The sequence below is a fragment of the Syzygium oleosum genome, unplaced genomic scaffold (assembly GCF_021117445.2).
Source record: "Syzygium oleosum isolate NSW1041296 unplaced genomic scaffold, Sole_v2.1 Sole_v2.21, whole genome shotgun sequence".
Classification (NCBI taxonomy): Eukaryota; Viridiplantae; Streptophyta; class Magnoliopsida; order Myrtales; family Myrtaceae; genus Syzygium; species Syzygium oleosum.
In genome coordinates this window covers 960,041-976,812 of record NW_026607505.1, presented here as the reverse complement: position 1 = coordinate 976,812, position 16,772 = coordinate 960,041, and the positions used below count along the sequence as shown (strand labels likewise).

Sequence of the window (16,772 nt, the reverse complement as noted above, 5' to 3'; positions counted from 1 at the left end):
AAGAGCCTACTTGGGACCTCTATTTGTAGTATTTTTTTACTATAAAGTTTTTGAAATTCAATATGGTATGCGAAAATAACAAGACGCCTTAATAAATGCTCTTTACATATTATTGGAAATAAGGTAAGGTGTTTGAATGAAGAGGGTGGGGCGAATCATGTTGAAAAAACCTGTTTAACTTTCTAGAAGGAGGAAGATCCCTGAATAAATGCAGGCAGGTCTAGGGAAAAAGACAATTTACCTCTCGAGAATAAAAAAAAAAGTTTATAATATTCTATGCCTAGTTAAATTTGAGGGAAAAGATTAATCTTATCTTAGTACTTAGAAAAATTCATTAGAGGAAGAACAATACAAGAACTAGGATAGTCTCGCTTGTTAAGGATAATGGCACAAATCAAGGAATCAAATCAAATCAAATCACACAAGTGTTAAAGTCAAGGAAGAATCTCACATAACAAGCAAGTGCTAAGATCAAGGGATTGTAAATTCAATTTGATTGATTTTGTAAATTCAATTTAATTTATTCTAACGGCTTGTAATCTCTTATATAAATACATGTACTCAGCGCATGGAAAATGTATCAGTTGCATAAAATCTTTTCTTCAGAATTCTCTCGATTCTCTTAAACTTTGTACTGCTAACGGTAAGATGTGTTTCTTCACATAGACATGATCGGTTGACTTCTTGTCTTTTGCTTTTTCTTTTTCTGATCATTTGATGGCGCGAGGATTATTATAAGTTGTTTTAGATCAACTTCGTCATTGTTCGGCGGTCGCATGCATGATCGCATGTAAGAATACACCAGTTAGGATATTTTTGTTTTCTAGCATTAAAGAATAAGAATTTTTTTGTAGGGCAATGTACAATTAGTATTTTATGCTTTTTTTGCTTCGTGGGAAATATTCCATTAAAAAACATTTTTCTCATTGACGTTAGGATTACTTAAAATGAGTCAATGGAAAATCTAATGAGGTCCTTACGTGCCAAAAGTCCTCATACATAATATAATTCTTTTTAATCAATTTGATTAAGAGAAGCGCGTGGACTCCTTTGGGGGCATCAATATTAGCTTTGGCTCTTTGATGGTAGAAGTTAAAACTCCTTTTCGCAAGTAAAAGTTGATTTACGTCAAGTTGCTGACTTGACTAACACGCTAGTGGCTCATACTGCAAATGAATGTGTCCCCCCTGATGCGTATAGTCAAGTGGCAGAATCTCCATCCTTAGTTCCTTCAAAAAGGGGCAATGTTGATGCAAACTCGTGAGGTTTTACTGTTTTAATTAGGGAACCGGCAGAGATTCTTGCCTGGTCTACGAATTCTCTGATAGTGCATTGCAGGTATCGCCTAGTGGCACAAAAGGGGACGCAACTTTCTGGTTCATCATCTTATCACGTCCTTTGATAAAGCAGAGGAAAATGGAATGTCTCCAAGAATTCTATACATTCAAAAGTACAAAATCGGTGCCTAACATATCATCCATTTGGTATCAAAGAGAGAGAGGGTCTTTGGTTTTGATTTGGTGGTTGCCTAGCTAGCTACTTCCCAAGTGCGCTACGAAAAGTTAAAGCTCTCATCTTTGGTCCTCCTGAAAAATAAGATAAGAATTTGCAAGCTTAAGGTTATATTTTAGGTGGCCTGAGCACTTTTTGTGCCGTATGATCCCCAACAATAGGAACATATGACTACCGTCCAAGCAGGAGACAGTTGGCTAATATCGGACGGACAATGGCTAGTCATTATCACATGGTAAGAGTGTGATATAATGCTAAGAGTTATCGATGAAGGCTATGCGAATAAAAAACGTACTTACAAAAAGCCATGGGATCTATACTAAAATACACAAAAGGGGATGCGACGTGAGAGGGCATGTATTTTGATCACGGGGGCGTCCTCATTTATATAATACGGCTTGTTTTCTTTTTATATTCCTTTTCTTGACATGGGACATAGTTCTAATCTACCTTCATCGACGAGAACGGATGACTAGCTAGTTAGGAGGCAAGACCGATGTTGCCCGTCCCAAGTGTTGTCCTCTTCTAAAGGGGATTAACTAAATTAAGCCACACATTCACCTAAAAGTTAAGTGTAAACCTTATTGAATGGATATCAAATTCCACAAGTGACCTATTGGAAGAAATAGGGTTTGGCTAGGCACGTTTATGGCTACCATAGTCAACTTCTTACACAAGCACAACGGTCGATCCAATTGCATGCTGTGCTTGTAATGTTTAGAATGCTCTCAGGACCCTACCGGGCACGTATTCTTGAAGCCTTTTACCATCAAGTCTTTGGCATTCAATATGGTAGGCGAAAATGACAACACGCCTTAATAAATGCTCTTTTTCTTGTGGAAACTAAGGCAAGGTGTTTGCATTGAGAGGGTTGGCGAATAATGTTGAAAAATCTGTTTACTTTCTAGAAGGAGAAAGACCTTGTCAATTAATGCAGGCAGGTTTAGAGAAAAAGACAATTTATCTCTAGAAACTAATCTTATTTGAGTGTTGAAAAAAATTCCTTATAGAAGAACAATACAAGAACCAGGATAGACCGACAACCTGTAAGATGCGTTTCTTCACATAGATATGATCGGTCGACTTGTCATCTTTTTCTGTTTCTTTGTCTTTGTCTTTTTCTTTTTTCATTTGATGGTGCAAGGATTATAATAAGTTGTTTGAAATTAACTTGGACATAGTTCGGCAGTCGCATGGTTGATCGCAAATAAGGATACACGACTTGGGATATTTTTATGTTAATTCGAGCATTAAATAGTGGATTTTTTTTGTAGGGCAATGTATTGTATTGATTAGTATTTTAGTAAAGCTTTGTTTCTTTCGTGAAAAATATTCTATCAAAAAATATTTTTCTAATTATATTACTTAGGAAAATGAGTCGACGGAAAATCTTTTCATATTGGCTCCGTTCGTTTGGCGGAAAATATTCTCCTTTTGGAAAATATTTTCCTGGAAGTCATTTTCCTGGAAAATGTTTTAGAATATTTTCCGCCAAACGAACGGAGCCTTAACGGAAAATCTATGCTTAAATTTAAGAAAATAGTTTTCTCTTTTAAAATATTAGAATTTATTATTTGAAATACGACTAGAGATCAACAGTTGAACTAGAGACCTCAGCAATCGGGCACAGGAACCCCGACGCTTGTGCCAATCCTTGGTGGAGTCCCAAAAGCCGAGCCTGGGACTCTCAAAGCTGAGCTCGAGACCCCAATGCCCATGCCCTGAGTCCTTGACCACTTTTGCCTGGTACCGACTTCCATACACAAGTCACTAGTGCTCGACCCTAATTCCTTTCGCGGCCGGGCCCAAGATCCATAAAGGTTGGGCCCAAGATCCATATGTGCGTGCTTAGGTCCCCAGTGTCCTTGCCTAGGGACACAGCTACCATGCTCAATAGTCACCAGCACTCGAGCCTAGGTTCTTCCCAGTAGCTAAGCATGAGAAACCTCAATTCCTACAACCAGAACCCTAGCGCCTGGGTCAGGGGAGCTTAGTGGTTGGACCGGAGTCCTCCGAGGTTGAGGCCTAGTCCCGACGTGGAGCCGGGATCCTTCGTACTAAAACTGTCAAAATGGCTTACAAACCTATATTTTAATTATATTTCATAAATAAGTCACTTCAAACTTAAGATGTGGCCATAATAGGTTCTAAAAACAAACCAACTAGATGTGAGTCTGGGTTGGCTTAAAACAAACCCAATTTCAACCCAAAAAAATAATCAGCCGAAGAAAAATAAAAATAAAAAACTTTTTTCTTCTTCAATAGTAAAAAAAGCCTTCTCCTCTTTTTAAAAGGTTAATACCACGAGAAATCCAGACCGGTACATATGTGACAAATTTACCATAAACTAATTTTTTAACCATCAAAAGCCCTAAAATGGTACATTTGTGACAAATTTATCCTCTGTTAAATTGGATTAATGCCACGAAAAATCAAAAAATTGGTAAACTTATGACAAACGGAAGGCAAAACCTTAAACCGGTATACCCATTAACTGCTACGTGTCATCCAACGCAAAAAATTGACGGTAAAATTTAACGAAAACTAATATAGGGTCACGGGTGTACCGGTTCGGGATTTTTTATGGTCAAAAAATTGATTTTGAGTAAATTTATTATTAAGTGTACCGATTTGGGATTTACGGCGGTACTAGCCCTAACAAATATTGATTTCACCAACATCATCATCACTGAGCAGCCCAACAGCGAAAAATTGAAAGTAAAGCCCAACCCAACTTCATCTCTTCAGCCCGCGGAACGAACGAGGGTGAAAAGCAGAGCTCCAAAACCCTAACGTAGCCTGAAAACCCCCGCCACGCCATTGGGAAGCAGAGCTGCAAGCGGAGAAGAAAGCCAAGGGGGGTAAAAGATCGCGCCTTTCCCATTCTCTGCGAGCCCCCAAAAGAAGCCTCTGCCTCTTTCTCTTCCGATGGCTGTGAGTACTTCGATTCGCTTGTTGAATCCCCTTTCTTTCTTCGTTTCTTTCTCTAGTATGGACTCATGGTGCGTGCATTGTGGTGGGTCTGTGTCGACTTCGTGCATTCGAAGTTTGATGTATATTGCATCTAAGGCTGTAGTGTAATGGGTATTGCTTGGTTCTTTTCATGGTGAAAGCTTCCCTTTTCGTTGGGAAATTTCGTGATCTTTCGGAAAATTGGAGGTCTTAAGCCGTGCTGGAATTGAAAACACTAGTCAGTTTTCAGCTGTTTCTATGAAGAAATTTTTTTTTTTCTTACTCGTGTTTTGACTGTAACCGCAACACTCGGAATGCTTGATCTTTTGTGTGGGAATTGAATATCTGTTTCGAAGAGACGGAGTGATGCAGTAGGATAAGGAAAGTAGGTCCTTCAGATCTTGCTCCATGTGATTTCTCTTTTACCTTTCGGAGGAGTATGTATGGCTGTTTAAGTAGGTTTCCTCTCAATCGCGCGCATCCATATAGTCTTTAGTCGCATGGTTCATCTCTAATATAGTATATGTTTGCCCCCTTCTCTCTCTGGATAAAAATTTGTACTTTAAGATTCATAAATGCTCGAATAGAGAATAATAAGGATAGAAATTGCCGCCTTTGTTAGGTTAACAAAAAAAAAGATGTTTGTTTCCACGTTATGTTGAATTCGCTTCTTCCATTTTGAGGCGCTTCCACTGATACCATGCTTCCCGAGATCGTCAACCAAGTGTGGCTGAACTTTTGGAATTGATGGTTACTGTATTCATCCGCTTTATAACTGGTTTTCCTTACACTGCAGACTATTCCAGTTAATCCTAAACCTTTCTTGAACAACTTGACTGGGAAGCCAGTTATTGTGAAGCTTAAGTGGGGCATGGAATACAAAGGTAATTCCAGCAATCTTCTGAACTTTTCCGATTGGAAACTTCATCGCTATGCACTTCCTGCAATAAATATATGATGGGCTTCTTTATCTGCAATCACTGATGTAAGTGTGCCTTTTGTTGACTAACCTACTATGATTTCGATTATATGTTTTGTAGGTTTTCTTGTCTCAGTGGATTCCTACATGAATTTGCAGGTTTGTCCTTTCTGACTGATCTGCAAATACGTTCTTTTATGATGGTTGAATATCCGGTTTACTTCATGGGCTTGGTAGCTCTTCCTGGTAATTATCAATGGTTCGGAAGGATTTCTTTAATCTGAAAACTTGTGCAGCTTGCCAACACAGAAGAATACATTGATGGACAATTCACTGGAAGCCTGGGAGAGATTCTGATCAGGTAACTCCCCACCATGCTGGAGAAAAGAAGTCTTCGTCATTCTTTATGGCAAGCTTAAGTTTATTATATTTTGTCTGTCCTGAGCAAGAACGAGAGATTACAGTGACAGTAAAACCGATCTCTTGATGAGTGATTTTGTTTGTCCTTCGCTGTGGCCTTTGCATGCTTTAGTAGTCCTCCTTTTGCTTGGTGTTGCATGTGGACCCTTTAGGGTGGTCAACATATACTCTGTTTTTTGTTCTACTTGGGTAAGCTGGGGACTTATATAATTGTAAATATTGTTGTTTCTGAGTTTTCTCGCGGACTAAGCTCAGTGTTCAGAAGCTTCACTTCTTTTATATACGCTCGCTCCCTCTTTGCAGATGTAACAATGTTCTGTATCTTCGAGGCGTCCCAGAGGATGAAGATCTCGAAGATGCAAACCAGGACTAATTGTGATTCGGGTTCAAATATCGAACGTGTAGCTCTACGCGGTCTGCGTTCTGAGTGAAGCTGAATGTGATTGATCCAAGAAAACTGTAATCATCAAAAACAAGAGCTGGATTTCGCATTGTATTTATGTGTCTTTTCCGGAGATGCATTTGTTTGTCCAAAACTCCCAAAATCATCCATGGCTTTGTATCTGAATTTGGTGGGATAACTTGTGTTATTTGACTAGATTGTAGCTTCCAAATACGTTGGGCTTTCAGATCACTGCAATACAAGGTTATTATATCTGCAGATCATGTGTTCCGTGTATCTTGTCTTGCAAGGCAATTACTCAATCTTCGCTGCAAACCTCGGTCAGACAATTGGACAGAGGAATCTGGTGACATGATTAAAGTTTTCTTGCGCTAGAAGGTGACTTGATAAATTCGCAATTCATACTTCGCCAAGTACCCGATATGGAAATGACTGCTCTGAAGATCTTTACTCTAAAACTCCTTACATTCGCCTTATCAGGACACTTTGTGTTTGAGAGATCGAATCGTGCTATTTCTCGGCCACTCCATCTTGAGACAGTTTTTGCTGGAGCTCTGAAAAACTGGCAATTTCCTGGCTGTTTTCTTTGGAGTTAGGATGGGGTTGGGGATTTCGCTCGTCTTATTTCCATCCGTATGGTATGACTTCTATTGCGTCAGTTTCTTTACTAGAAACATGAGGAGATTTCATTCTTCTTTTCAAGTAATCCCCGTTTTTAACCGTCAAAAAGATGATTTTTGTTCACAGCCCTGACATGAGGATTACAGGAGAGAACAGAAATCCAATGCAACCGAACTTCTCAGCTCACAAGTCACAAAACACACCAGATCAAGGCAAATACAATCAAGTATAATTGTATGGAAAACCGCATTAACTGTCATTTTAACCTCTTTCAGGGATTATGCAATGAAAATTTGAGGATACAATTACACAAACTAATGTCTAAATTGTCATTATCAATGTGTATGCGTAAAACTACGGCGATAAATAGCACTTTATATATCAGAAGACTAAAAAGAATTACATAATAAGCTTGCTATGACTACCACGTGACTTGAGTGGTCCAACAGTAGGTTTCAGTGTGTGACCTTACAATTAATTTCTCCCAACTCCTGTCACATGTACCCTGACGAAATGTTGTGTACTTTTATTTTCTCTGTCCCCCTCTCTTCAAAATGGTTTTACAGAGGAGGTGCGCGTGTCACCACACGTCACGCAGATACCTACCGTTCATTTGCAAATTTTTCACCATACTCTCGGTTTTTGAGCTGTCAAGAGATCCCTGAGACGCATATGAAAAAAAAAAATAGAAACATGTCATGGCAAAGCTGTAGCGGAAACCTTATCAAAAGCATGAGCAACACACAATCGGATGAACATAATTGAGCTGGTGAACTTGAATCCAGTTGAATCAAAGCATGATGACATACTGAGAATTGAATCTATTAAACGTTGACAAGAGCATGCGCACAAGTACACAAATTAAAAGGATGTGGTTGGTTATCGTAATAGTTTGAACTCTAATGCCGTGCCAATTTAATTAAGGCGAAAACTCATCAGATTGTGAGATCCCGCTCTCTAACGCGAGAGCATGCACACAAATATTTAAATTGCAACGACACATAATTGGCCTTTGCAACTTATAACATCTTTTCACTTTAATACCATGCCATGCCAATTAAGTAAGGTAGGTGGAATTAGCCACTAAGTATGAAATTTCAGTCATACCTGCTCTTGAACAATCGTGTGCAAAGTTCTGTGAACGTCCCTAGCCATGCCTTTGGCATCACCACAAACATATAAGTAGCCTCCCTCGGAGATTATTTTCCAAACATCTGAAGCCTGAGATAAAATGAAAACCATTGAGAGCCAGTTGATGGAAGTTGAATAAAGAGGATGAGCTAGAAGCAAGCAAACAATGACCAATACCTTCTCTAACATTTTGTGTTGCACGTATTCCTTGGTTGGTCCCTCACGCGAGAAGGCTAGAAGAAGCTCAGACAGTGCACCAGCTTTAACAAAGTTGTTCAGTTCGTCTTCATAAATGAAATCCTGCAATAGGAAGACCGAATTAGATGCTTACAGTCGCATCATTTAAAATATTTACTAAACTGCCCCCAAATCTATCTAAACATCAACAGAGAAATAGGAAATAACCTACCAGTCTGCGGTTTCTGCACCCGAAAAATAGTATAGATGGTCCAAGTTCCACTCCAGCTTCTTTCAGAGCTAACCTTTCCTGAAACAGATTATCTTGGTGATATCAGGAGCTTGAATAGAGAGGAGATCATGGTACAAAACTGAATAAAGACTTGCGCTGAACCTGTAGGAAACCCCTAAAAGGTGCTAACCCAGTGCCTGGCCCAATCATGATAATGGGTACTTTAGAATCTGTAGGAAGTTTGAAGTTCGATTGCCTCACAAAAATAGGAGCCCAACTGCATTGATCACTCTCATCCAATGGCACAGCATTCTGAAAAGAGGGGGAATAATTTATTAAAATTTTAAGAATACAAAGAATACATGTAATCTTCATATCACTCCCCAACTTAAAAAAGGAAAACAAGGAATCCGCAGAAGCCAAGATGGACAAACCACATAATTTACCCATTCAAAATTAAGCATCCTCGTAGGCTTGTATTCAACAAAAGCTTGATAACTTTCAGTTTCTTAAGTCCTACTAGCAAAAATTGTCCAACTATTCTACTTCCTTTACACAGAAAAGAGAATAATTAGAAGGGAAGTAACAATCATTTTAAATACCTTCATCCAAGTTGAACAAACTCCTTTGTGAGTCCTTCCAGTTGGTGTTTCTCCATAAACTAGTGCACAGGTAACATGAATTCTAGAGGGCACCATCCTGGAAATTTAAAATCGACATTCTAAGTTCAGCAAGTCAAATATGATTTTGTAAATAGTAGAAAGAAAATTAGTAAGTACTCAAAATCTATGAATCTTAAAGGCCACTTTACAATCTTAATTTTGTGATGTTACAAAGAGAAGTTCTCTGCTTAGTGATCTAAGAAAACTGTCATTTATGCATTTCAAGCAAGCATCAAGCTCCAAGAAGGAGGGAGCATAATATACCAGCACGAATGAAGCTCTCAACATGCAAACCTCTCTTTAAAGTACGTCTTTAGATCCAGCTTAATGAAGGAGAAGGGAAAATAGAGAGTGATATGTAAGCGTAGAATCACCTAGGAGAGGAGGAGATTGAGTAAAATCTGGGTTGCAGCCGCGGAGCGACTCCTGCAAAGAAGACACCAAGGGGCGGTTTTGCAGAAGGGAACTCGGCCATGACTTCAAGGAGGCTTCTTTGGCTTGCGACTACCCATTGTGCATATTCATCCTGTCACATTTACAAAAGTAGTTCGAGTCAAATTCTACTTTTGTTACAGAGAAACAATAGATGTACCAAGAACAATTACTCAGTCTTGTATACCAAATGGTATGTAAAAGTTTCCATTGATGAATTGAATGAAGCTAACAGCCATGTCTTGAGCCCCGCATATTTCATTAGCCATTTAAATACCTCCAAGTGTAATTCATGCCATTTAGTAAGATCTAGCACCCCTAGCACCGCCTGTACTATTATTATACAAAATACTACCACAATATGATGGAGGTAGAAACATTTAAATAATCTGCAAATCGGACCTTTCCAGTGGGCGATGCGAGATATCTCAGTCGATCAGCCTCATTTGGATCAGAAGCATGAGCTGCTAATGCAAGCAAAGCAGACTGAAACCACATCCACAACACAATTAATCATCGGTACGTGTGAAAACATTATGACATAATATGAACCATTACACCGTGGACTGACCTTTTTCGGTGAATTCAAGAGATCTGCATATTTAGATAAGGCTGTTCTCAATGTACATGGTGGGAATGGAGGAGGCAATGAGCCACCACTCAATGGCGTACCATCCTCCTTATCGGTGTGGATGGAGAAATAAGTCTCTGGTGGCACACCCAATAAATTCAATGCTTCATCAACAGTTTCCATTAGATTCTCACAGTAAACACCAACATGATCCCCAGTCTCATATCTGGAGAAAAAGTAAGCATGAGAGGATGGAAAATCTATAATGTCTCACACAAGAAATCTACAAAAAAATCAGACTTATTGACGCAAGCGACAAGACAGAAGACACATATTAGAAACAACACCATTGGCAACTTACGCAACTCCAGTCCCGGCAATGTCAAATTCCAAATGAATGCAGGATCGATCAGATTCGGGAGTGTGGAGTTCTCTCCTTAGGGCAACATTAGCCCTTCATGCAGCAGAAAAGGTAAATAAGAGGGTAAAAACAATGAAATAACCAAGAAGCCAGAGGAAAGTGGCAACATGCATTCTCAAAAGGCACTTATTTCTCTACCTGCATGGGTGTTGAGCATCAATAACGGCATTACCATTGGCACTGCTTAAGCTTTTCTCCAGAGCCGGTGTATCCATAGGGTCCTGATACACAACCCTATATTCCAATACAGCAGCAGTATAAGGAGTAGAAGCACTTGGAGCATCATCCTCATCCCGTAGCAAATTATCCAACTCCGGCCACACCAACTCCCGCCTATCGCATTGACAACCAAACAATTATGAGCTCTCATAGCACTGATCGGCCTATACATATTTGAGCTATGAATTACACCAAGCATATGCCGAGACACTTACCATGCACTGAAGTCATCCTCGATGCATTGATCATCATCCCCAAGACCCACTGGCACGAGACGCTTCGCACCTGCAGAGCCACAAACCGGCAGAGAGAAAGCAATGAGAACTAGAACAGACCACCTTGTCAAGATGGCTAATGCTTGCTTGGGACGCACTGTATTACTTTCCCACCTATTTATTTCCTGCAAGTGCTACTCTGGTAGCACTCGGTGTAGAGCAACAAGAATGACGATAGGCGTGGACTTGCATAGCCTACTCTATGACATCATCAACAAACAAATCTATAGGTAAACCAATCCATTTGTTTTCTTCCCTCTTTCTTTTCTAAGCATCTATAAGTAACGTAAATTGTCTAGCATTTCTGAGTGAAGATGACAAATAAATAACTGACCAATGCCACAAATATGATTGACCAATAAAACAATTTCAGAATGCCAATTGTGTTAGAAAAGAAATAAAACAAAGTTACCGCGATAATATAAAAAAGTAATAATAGAAGTTGATACATATTCCTTCTGTATGAAATTAAAGCAACCATAACCATAGAGGTTTGTTTTGCATTTTGAGACAGCCCAGAGTTCCAGTCAAGAATCAACTTAAAGTCTAGAGCAAGAATAGGAATATATGAAGCAGGTTCAAATACCTTGCTCAACAAGGGCATCATCAACCACCTTGGCAACCTATGTCAGGAAAGCATAAATTAAGCTAGCATGGGAAGATGAAGACTGCGTATAAATCAAACCAAAGGTTCTCCATCTTATATGGACAACAGGAAAAAACACAGATTGCTAAATACTTGATTGGGTTTGAGTCGGACCTTGTTAAAATGCTCATACTGCCTGTTGCCAAGGCCAAACACTCCATATTGCAGGTTTTGAAGCCATTCTCCTCTCTCTTTTCCCTAATAACCACATTTTCATGCAATCAAGAAATGAGCCAAACTCTAGTCCTCACAACAAACAGAGAGTTGATCAATTTGAGTTTGTCCAATTTACCTCTGTAAACCACTTAAAGAACCTTGCTGCATTATCAGTTGGCTCACCATCTCCGTATCTACACCAGCGTTGAAAGTAAGACGACATTGGGGGAGGGAAGAAAATACAAAAGTAAGGAATTGATGAAACCAGTCAATGATATCTCATTCCAAGTAAATAAAAGCTCACGTGGCCAGAAAGAAAATGGCCAGAGTCTCCTTCTTCAGCTTTTCCTCATACTCCTCATCATCGGCGGCGTAATCATCCTAATTCCAAACACAAACACTCTCAAGAATCACATCAAGTATCCCGAGTCGCAAATTATCATCATCTATTACTCGCAATCAAAACCAGAACACCAATCGAAGAGACAAGTCAACTTTACCATGTCAACAACTTTAAACGCCGCCTTATCATATCTAGCTTTAGCTTCTTCAGCCATTGCCTACAGCCCAAGAACCACAGACCAACATCAAAACACGACCACGCCAATCAAACTACGAAAAACACGGATATCCACATAATTTCCACGCTGCAATTAAGCTCACGAATAAGATCGGCGCCATCAGTACACAGACTACACACACCTTAGCGAAACCTTCGGCCGTACCAGTCTGGGTACCGAAAAAGATGGTGACTTTCTTTTTACCGTCGTCAATCTCGGGCTCGGGCTCCTTGACAATCAGGGGCTTGGGCGGCTCGAAGGATCTCGGCTTCTGGCCGCCGGATCGGCGCCAGAAGAACACCACGACGCACCCGATCAAGACCGCGAGGGAGGTGGTCAGGATCATCGCCAGCTCCTTGTTCGCGAGGAGAAGGGCGGCCAGCTCCGCGGCGGGCTCCGATGAGGCACTGGGGCGGTCCATGTCCGATCAAACGGGCCGGCCCCCACAACAGTCCGACGGGAACCGAAGGCGGCGGCGGCGGCGATGGGGTCTTCGCCGGAGGGTGGCGACCGGCAACGAGGCGCTCGGGGGAAAGTAACCGGGACCCAGATCGTGAATGGGGGCGTTGAATAATGGGTCGTCGCCGGTTTCCGGAGGGAGAGGAGAGTTGCAGAGTTGCAGAGGAGTCTTCTCCCTCTCTCTCTCTCTCTCTCTCTCTCTCTCCAACCACAACCCACCAAACCTATCGCCACAGAAGAGAGAGGAAGAGAGAGAGAGAGAGAGGAAGAGTAATTTAGTCAATGCGCCTAAAAAGATTTTCTCTTTGCTTTTTCTTCTGTTTTTCCATCCCTCCTTTCCGGACGCTGAAATGTACTACTGTGTCCCACGTATATTGCTCGTGTTCTTCTTGCAACTTTCTATTGCGATGTTATATGAACAGAATTTTCAGTTTTCGTTGAGAAAATAAAAGCTCAGCTTCCTTGATCTGAAGTTTTGACTCAAAGTGCGGGTGATCAGTTCCGATCCAGCCCGATCTCACCCGGAAACTGAGAACCGGATCAGAGGGACCGTTTCTCCATTTTCGGAACAGGGACAGATCCGAAGGTCTCTAGAACCGGTCATTTTAAGCATCTCATTTTAATCGGCGTCATCAACAGTATATTTTATTCCGGTCGCCAAGCGAAAAAGATTTCATACATATTAGCTCGTCTCCGGAGCTTCACCACACGAAAATTTTGAAAAGGGAGGCGAGCATGGATTAGGACAGAAAAACCAATCGATATGAAATATCTATATTATTGTTTTGGTTTTATGGAATTCAGAATTGATGATAGAACCGGTCGAGCTGATGGGAAGCTCATGTTCTACCGATATGGGCACCATTTGAAGCAATTGAGCTAAAACTCAAAGTTCAAGACGGACAGCTCTTCAAAAAAATCGAATAAAAAAAATCTAGTTAATTCTGTTTTTAGTAAGAGACAAATTTAAGCAAAGTCCGCCAAGTTTCACCTGAATTAGGCCGATTAGAAAATAGAAGAGAGGGAAAGACTAAAGAGGAGACATGAGCGTTGTGGGCGAATTCTAAAAAACCAAAAGAGGAGAGAAAGAGGAAGCATATGCGAGGAATTTTAAATCATCGGGTTTACATTTAAAAAATTTTAAAAAAAACAATCAGTCCCGGTGGTCCGATTCTCCCTTGGAATCGAGAAATGGACCGCCTAGTCACTGGTTCAGCTTTTAGGAACCGGGGATCAGATCGGCACCCCCAGAAACAGGATCAAATCAGCCGGTCCGATCCGGGCGGTTCCCAATTTTATCTGTCGGTTTTGCTTGCGCCTAGTTTTGAGTTTGATAAAAGATTATTTCAATGTCGAAATCTCCTCTGTATGAGCTTGTACAGAGCATTAGTATGGCACCCAGTGACTGTCTAACGTCAAGTTGAATGTGTGATGACTTCACCGCTGAGATGCGCAGGTTGCTTCTCGAACTCTGCAAACTATAGCATGTCGAAAGATCACGTGTTAGGCTGTTCATTCGTAACGGGTACACGTGTTTTTGTACAAATTAGTCTTTTAATGAAAGGAAATATTTTGATTCTGGTATCGATTATGTTTAACCCTTTGTTTAACCCACTTTGGAAGACGAGAGTTTACTGCCCATTATCTTGATTTTGCCAGAAATGAATGGGCATTTGACACAAACAATCTCTGAATTTTTGCTTAATATACAATGTGATCCATGAACTTTTAATTTGGTCAATATAATCCTTGAAACTTTTAATTTGTTTAATGTCATACCTGAACTTTTGGTATATGTTCAATATATTCATGAACTTTTGGAATGACTACATTGAATATTTTCATATAGTTCAGGGACTACATTGAACATGTACCAAAAGTTCATGGACCATATTATACAAATTAAAAATTCATGGACCATATTGAACATTAAATTAAAGTTCAGATACTACAATGAATAAATTAAAAATTTAGGGACCACATTATATATATTGAGCGAAAGTTTAGAGTTTGTTTGTATCATTATCTTGTTAAAAAAGGGTGATTAATCACTAATGAGCAACTTTTTGCTTGTCCTTTTCAATTGGGAGGAGTTTAATTAGGAGAAAGTTCTTGGACCGAGCCCGGATTGGAAGAATGTTGACCTTGCTTTTGCTCAGGTTGGACTTTGGTCTCATTAGCATTCGGACAAGACAAGGTGAAAGTTCCCCCTTTGTTTGTACCTTTTGAAGGGGTCGTCAATTCTCGTGATGTGTCGTGGATAGGTCTAAATGTTCCGATGGTGATACAATATTTAAATATTAAATTATCTAATAATTTCAAATTTTAAAATAGATGATAGCGATTTTATAAAATCTAACGTAGAATCAGAGCAGATGAAGTCCCGAGTTAAAATCTTATCGGGTTCCGTGACCAGATTAAGCGTGAGCCGAAGCAGTATAATTTTTAAATATTAAACAACGCATTCATCTAACATATTGAGTTTTCATAACAGTATTTGCCTCTCATTTTCGTGCCTTTTAGAACAAAGTCCATAGCTCTTTTAAGTCGGCAGAACCTCTTAAGATCACGCGAATCATCTCATCCCTGAGCACGTCGGGAAAAGCACAAGTAGTACCTCGTCGAAGAGGTGAATCCCTCGAAGCTACCATCAATACCTCATCCGAGGTTTTCTGAATACCGTCTCGCTCTCGCGAGAGAAAGGGGATTATTACGAACCGTCGACTTATCGATGATTATCACGCATAACTCCATGCCCTGGGGAATTGCCGAAGAAAATTGCGCAGGCGCGCCGCCCGTATCCCGGACCTGCACGAGAACGATGATGGCTTTCGCCACCCCGTGAATGGACTCGCGGGATACGGATAGATATACGAGAAAATCGAACCATTTTTTATCGGACATCGACGACGTGGGTGGCATTCAGCCAAAGTTTCAAGCGTATGTCAACTGTTGAGGCTGGGACTAGTTCCAAACATTAAGGACCAGTCGATCGTATTCTCCTTTGACAATATTTCCATTTTCCAAAAATTTTTCCGGAACAAATTATCAAATAAGGACCAAAGTGGGTGCCATTTTCTTTTTCATTCCCGGACCGGCGATCAACTTCCTCTCCCACGGAAAATATTTTCCCTCCCATGGGCAATCATTTTCCTCAAAACAATGAAGGATTTGAGGAAAACATTTTTCGCCCCGAACACTGAAAACGCGAAAAATATTTTCCTTAAAAATATTTTTCCAAAACGAACTAGCTGGGACCAGTCAATCGTGACATATCCATTTCTGGCCTGGATCTGGAAGGTGTTGGAGAAACATTAGGACGTGCGCGCATGTGATCCTCCATTAAAAAAACAGCTCAAAAACAAACTTGCTGGGACGAAGATGACGACATTTGTACGATCTCTTTATAATAGCAGATCTGTTCTCGAAGGATGAGAGCGTGCTTCTAACTTTTGAAGACCGTGCTTTGCTACTTGCATTCTTGCATTTGCTGTCTTCCGCGGCTATTTCGAATTTGCTAGGCGTGAAAGCTTTCTATGTACCTCTCGAGTATTATTTTGAGAAACGAATGGAATCTTCCTTTTGACAAAAGAAGAAGAAGAAGAAAGACTCTAGCGATGTCGCTAGGGAAGGACGGTGAGCTCTCTCATTCCGGAATTGACGAATCCAAAAGAGCCTACTTATCGGCAAAGCCAGCTTCAATTCACGAATGAAGAAGCTACCCGCTTCCAAATCATATGAACATCGATTAATCGGCGCGAGCGGCGTTTCGTGCTTTCGCGCACTAGTACGAATGCGCTCAACGTGCCGAGCGTTCTCTATGTCATTAACCGAATAATTCGATTAGCAATAGAAATCGGAAAATCTAGGTGAATCGCTTTTAATTTAAAGCATCAATGGCCGCTCGAATTGGTGAAGCTACTATACTTGCTTCGTATGTGCTGGGTTGCTTGTGGTTGGGGGCATTTGAAAAAAAAGAAATCGAGGCTTAGAAGTTCAACTCC

The 16,772-nt window shown here is 40.4% G+C and overlaps 2 protein-coding genes across 2 annotated transcripts; one reads left to right on the top strand and one right to left on the bottom strand.

Moving 5' to 3' along the window:
* Window positions 1–4,280: 4,280 nt before the first annotated feature.
* Window positions 4,281–6,464, top strand: LOC115677264 (probable small nuclear ribonucleoprotein F). Its single transcript, XM_030600392.2, has 5 exons — window positions 4,281–4,446; window positions 5,261–5,348; window positions 5,505–5,542; window positions 5,680–5,744; window positions 6,107–6,464. Exons 1-5 carry the CDS (start codon window positions 4,441–4,443, stop codon window positions 6,174–6,176), a joined length of 267 nt encoding a protein of 88 aa, XP_030456252.1. The 5' UTR covers window positions 4,281–4,440; the 3' UTR covers window positions 6,177–6,464.
* Window positions 6,465–7,059: 595 nt separating this feature from the next.
* LOC115677382 (NADPH--cytochrome P450 reductase-like) lies at window positions 7,060–13,031 on the bottom strand. Its single transcript, XM_030600538.2, has 18 exons — window positions 12,452–13,031; window positions 12,250–12,309; window positions 12,054–12,130; window positions 11,886–11,943; window positions 11,708–11,791; window positions 11,534–11,570; window positions 10,888–10,957; window positions 10,592–10,786; window positions 10,394–10,486; window positions 10,033–10,258; window positions 9,864–9,947; window positions 9,404–9,555; window positions 8,970–9,066; window positions 8,530–8,679; window positions 8,368–8,445; window positions 8,136–8,258; window positions 7,935–8,048; window positions 7,060–7,488 (listed from the first exon to the last, which is right to left on the bottom strand). Exons 1-18 carry the CDS (start codon window positions 12,728–12,730, stop codon window positions 7,408–7,410), a joined length of 2,058 nt encoding a protein of 685 aa, XP_030456398.2. The 5' UTR covers window positions 12,731–13,031; the 3' UTR covers window positions 7,060–7,407.
* Window positions 13,032–16,772: the final 3,741 nt, after the last annotated feature.

Excerpts from the sequence above, each read along its gene's own strand:
- LOC115677264 (XM_030600392.2), top strand. Across the intron at positions 5,349-5,504 it reads GTGGGGCATGGAATACAAAG|GTTTTCTTGTCTCAGTGGAT; the intron begins GTAATTCCAGCA and ends TATGTTTTGTAG. Across the intron at positions 5,543-5,679 it reads ATTCCTACATGAATTTGCAG|CTTGCCAACACAGAAGAATA; the intron begins GTTTGTCCTTTC and ends AAACTTGTGCAG.
- LOC115677382 (XM_030600538.2), bottom strand. The coding sequence starts at position 12,730 with ATGGACCGCCCCAGTGCCTCATCGGAGCCCGCCGCGGAGCTGGCCGCC. Across the intron at positions 8,446-8,529 it reads CTTTTAGGGGTTTCCTACAG|GAAAGGTTAGCTCTGAAAGA; the intron begins GTTCAGCGCAAG and ends AATCTGTTTCAG. Across the intron at positions 8,259-8,367 it reads GGTGCAGAAACCGCAGACTG|GATTTCATTTATGAAGACGA; the intron begins GTAGGTTATTTC and ends TTCCTATTGCAG.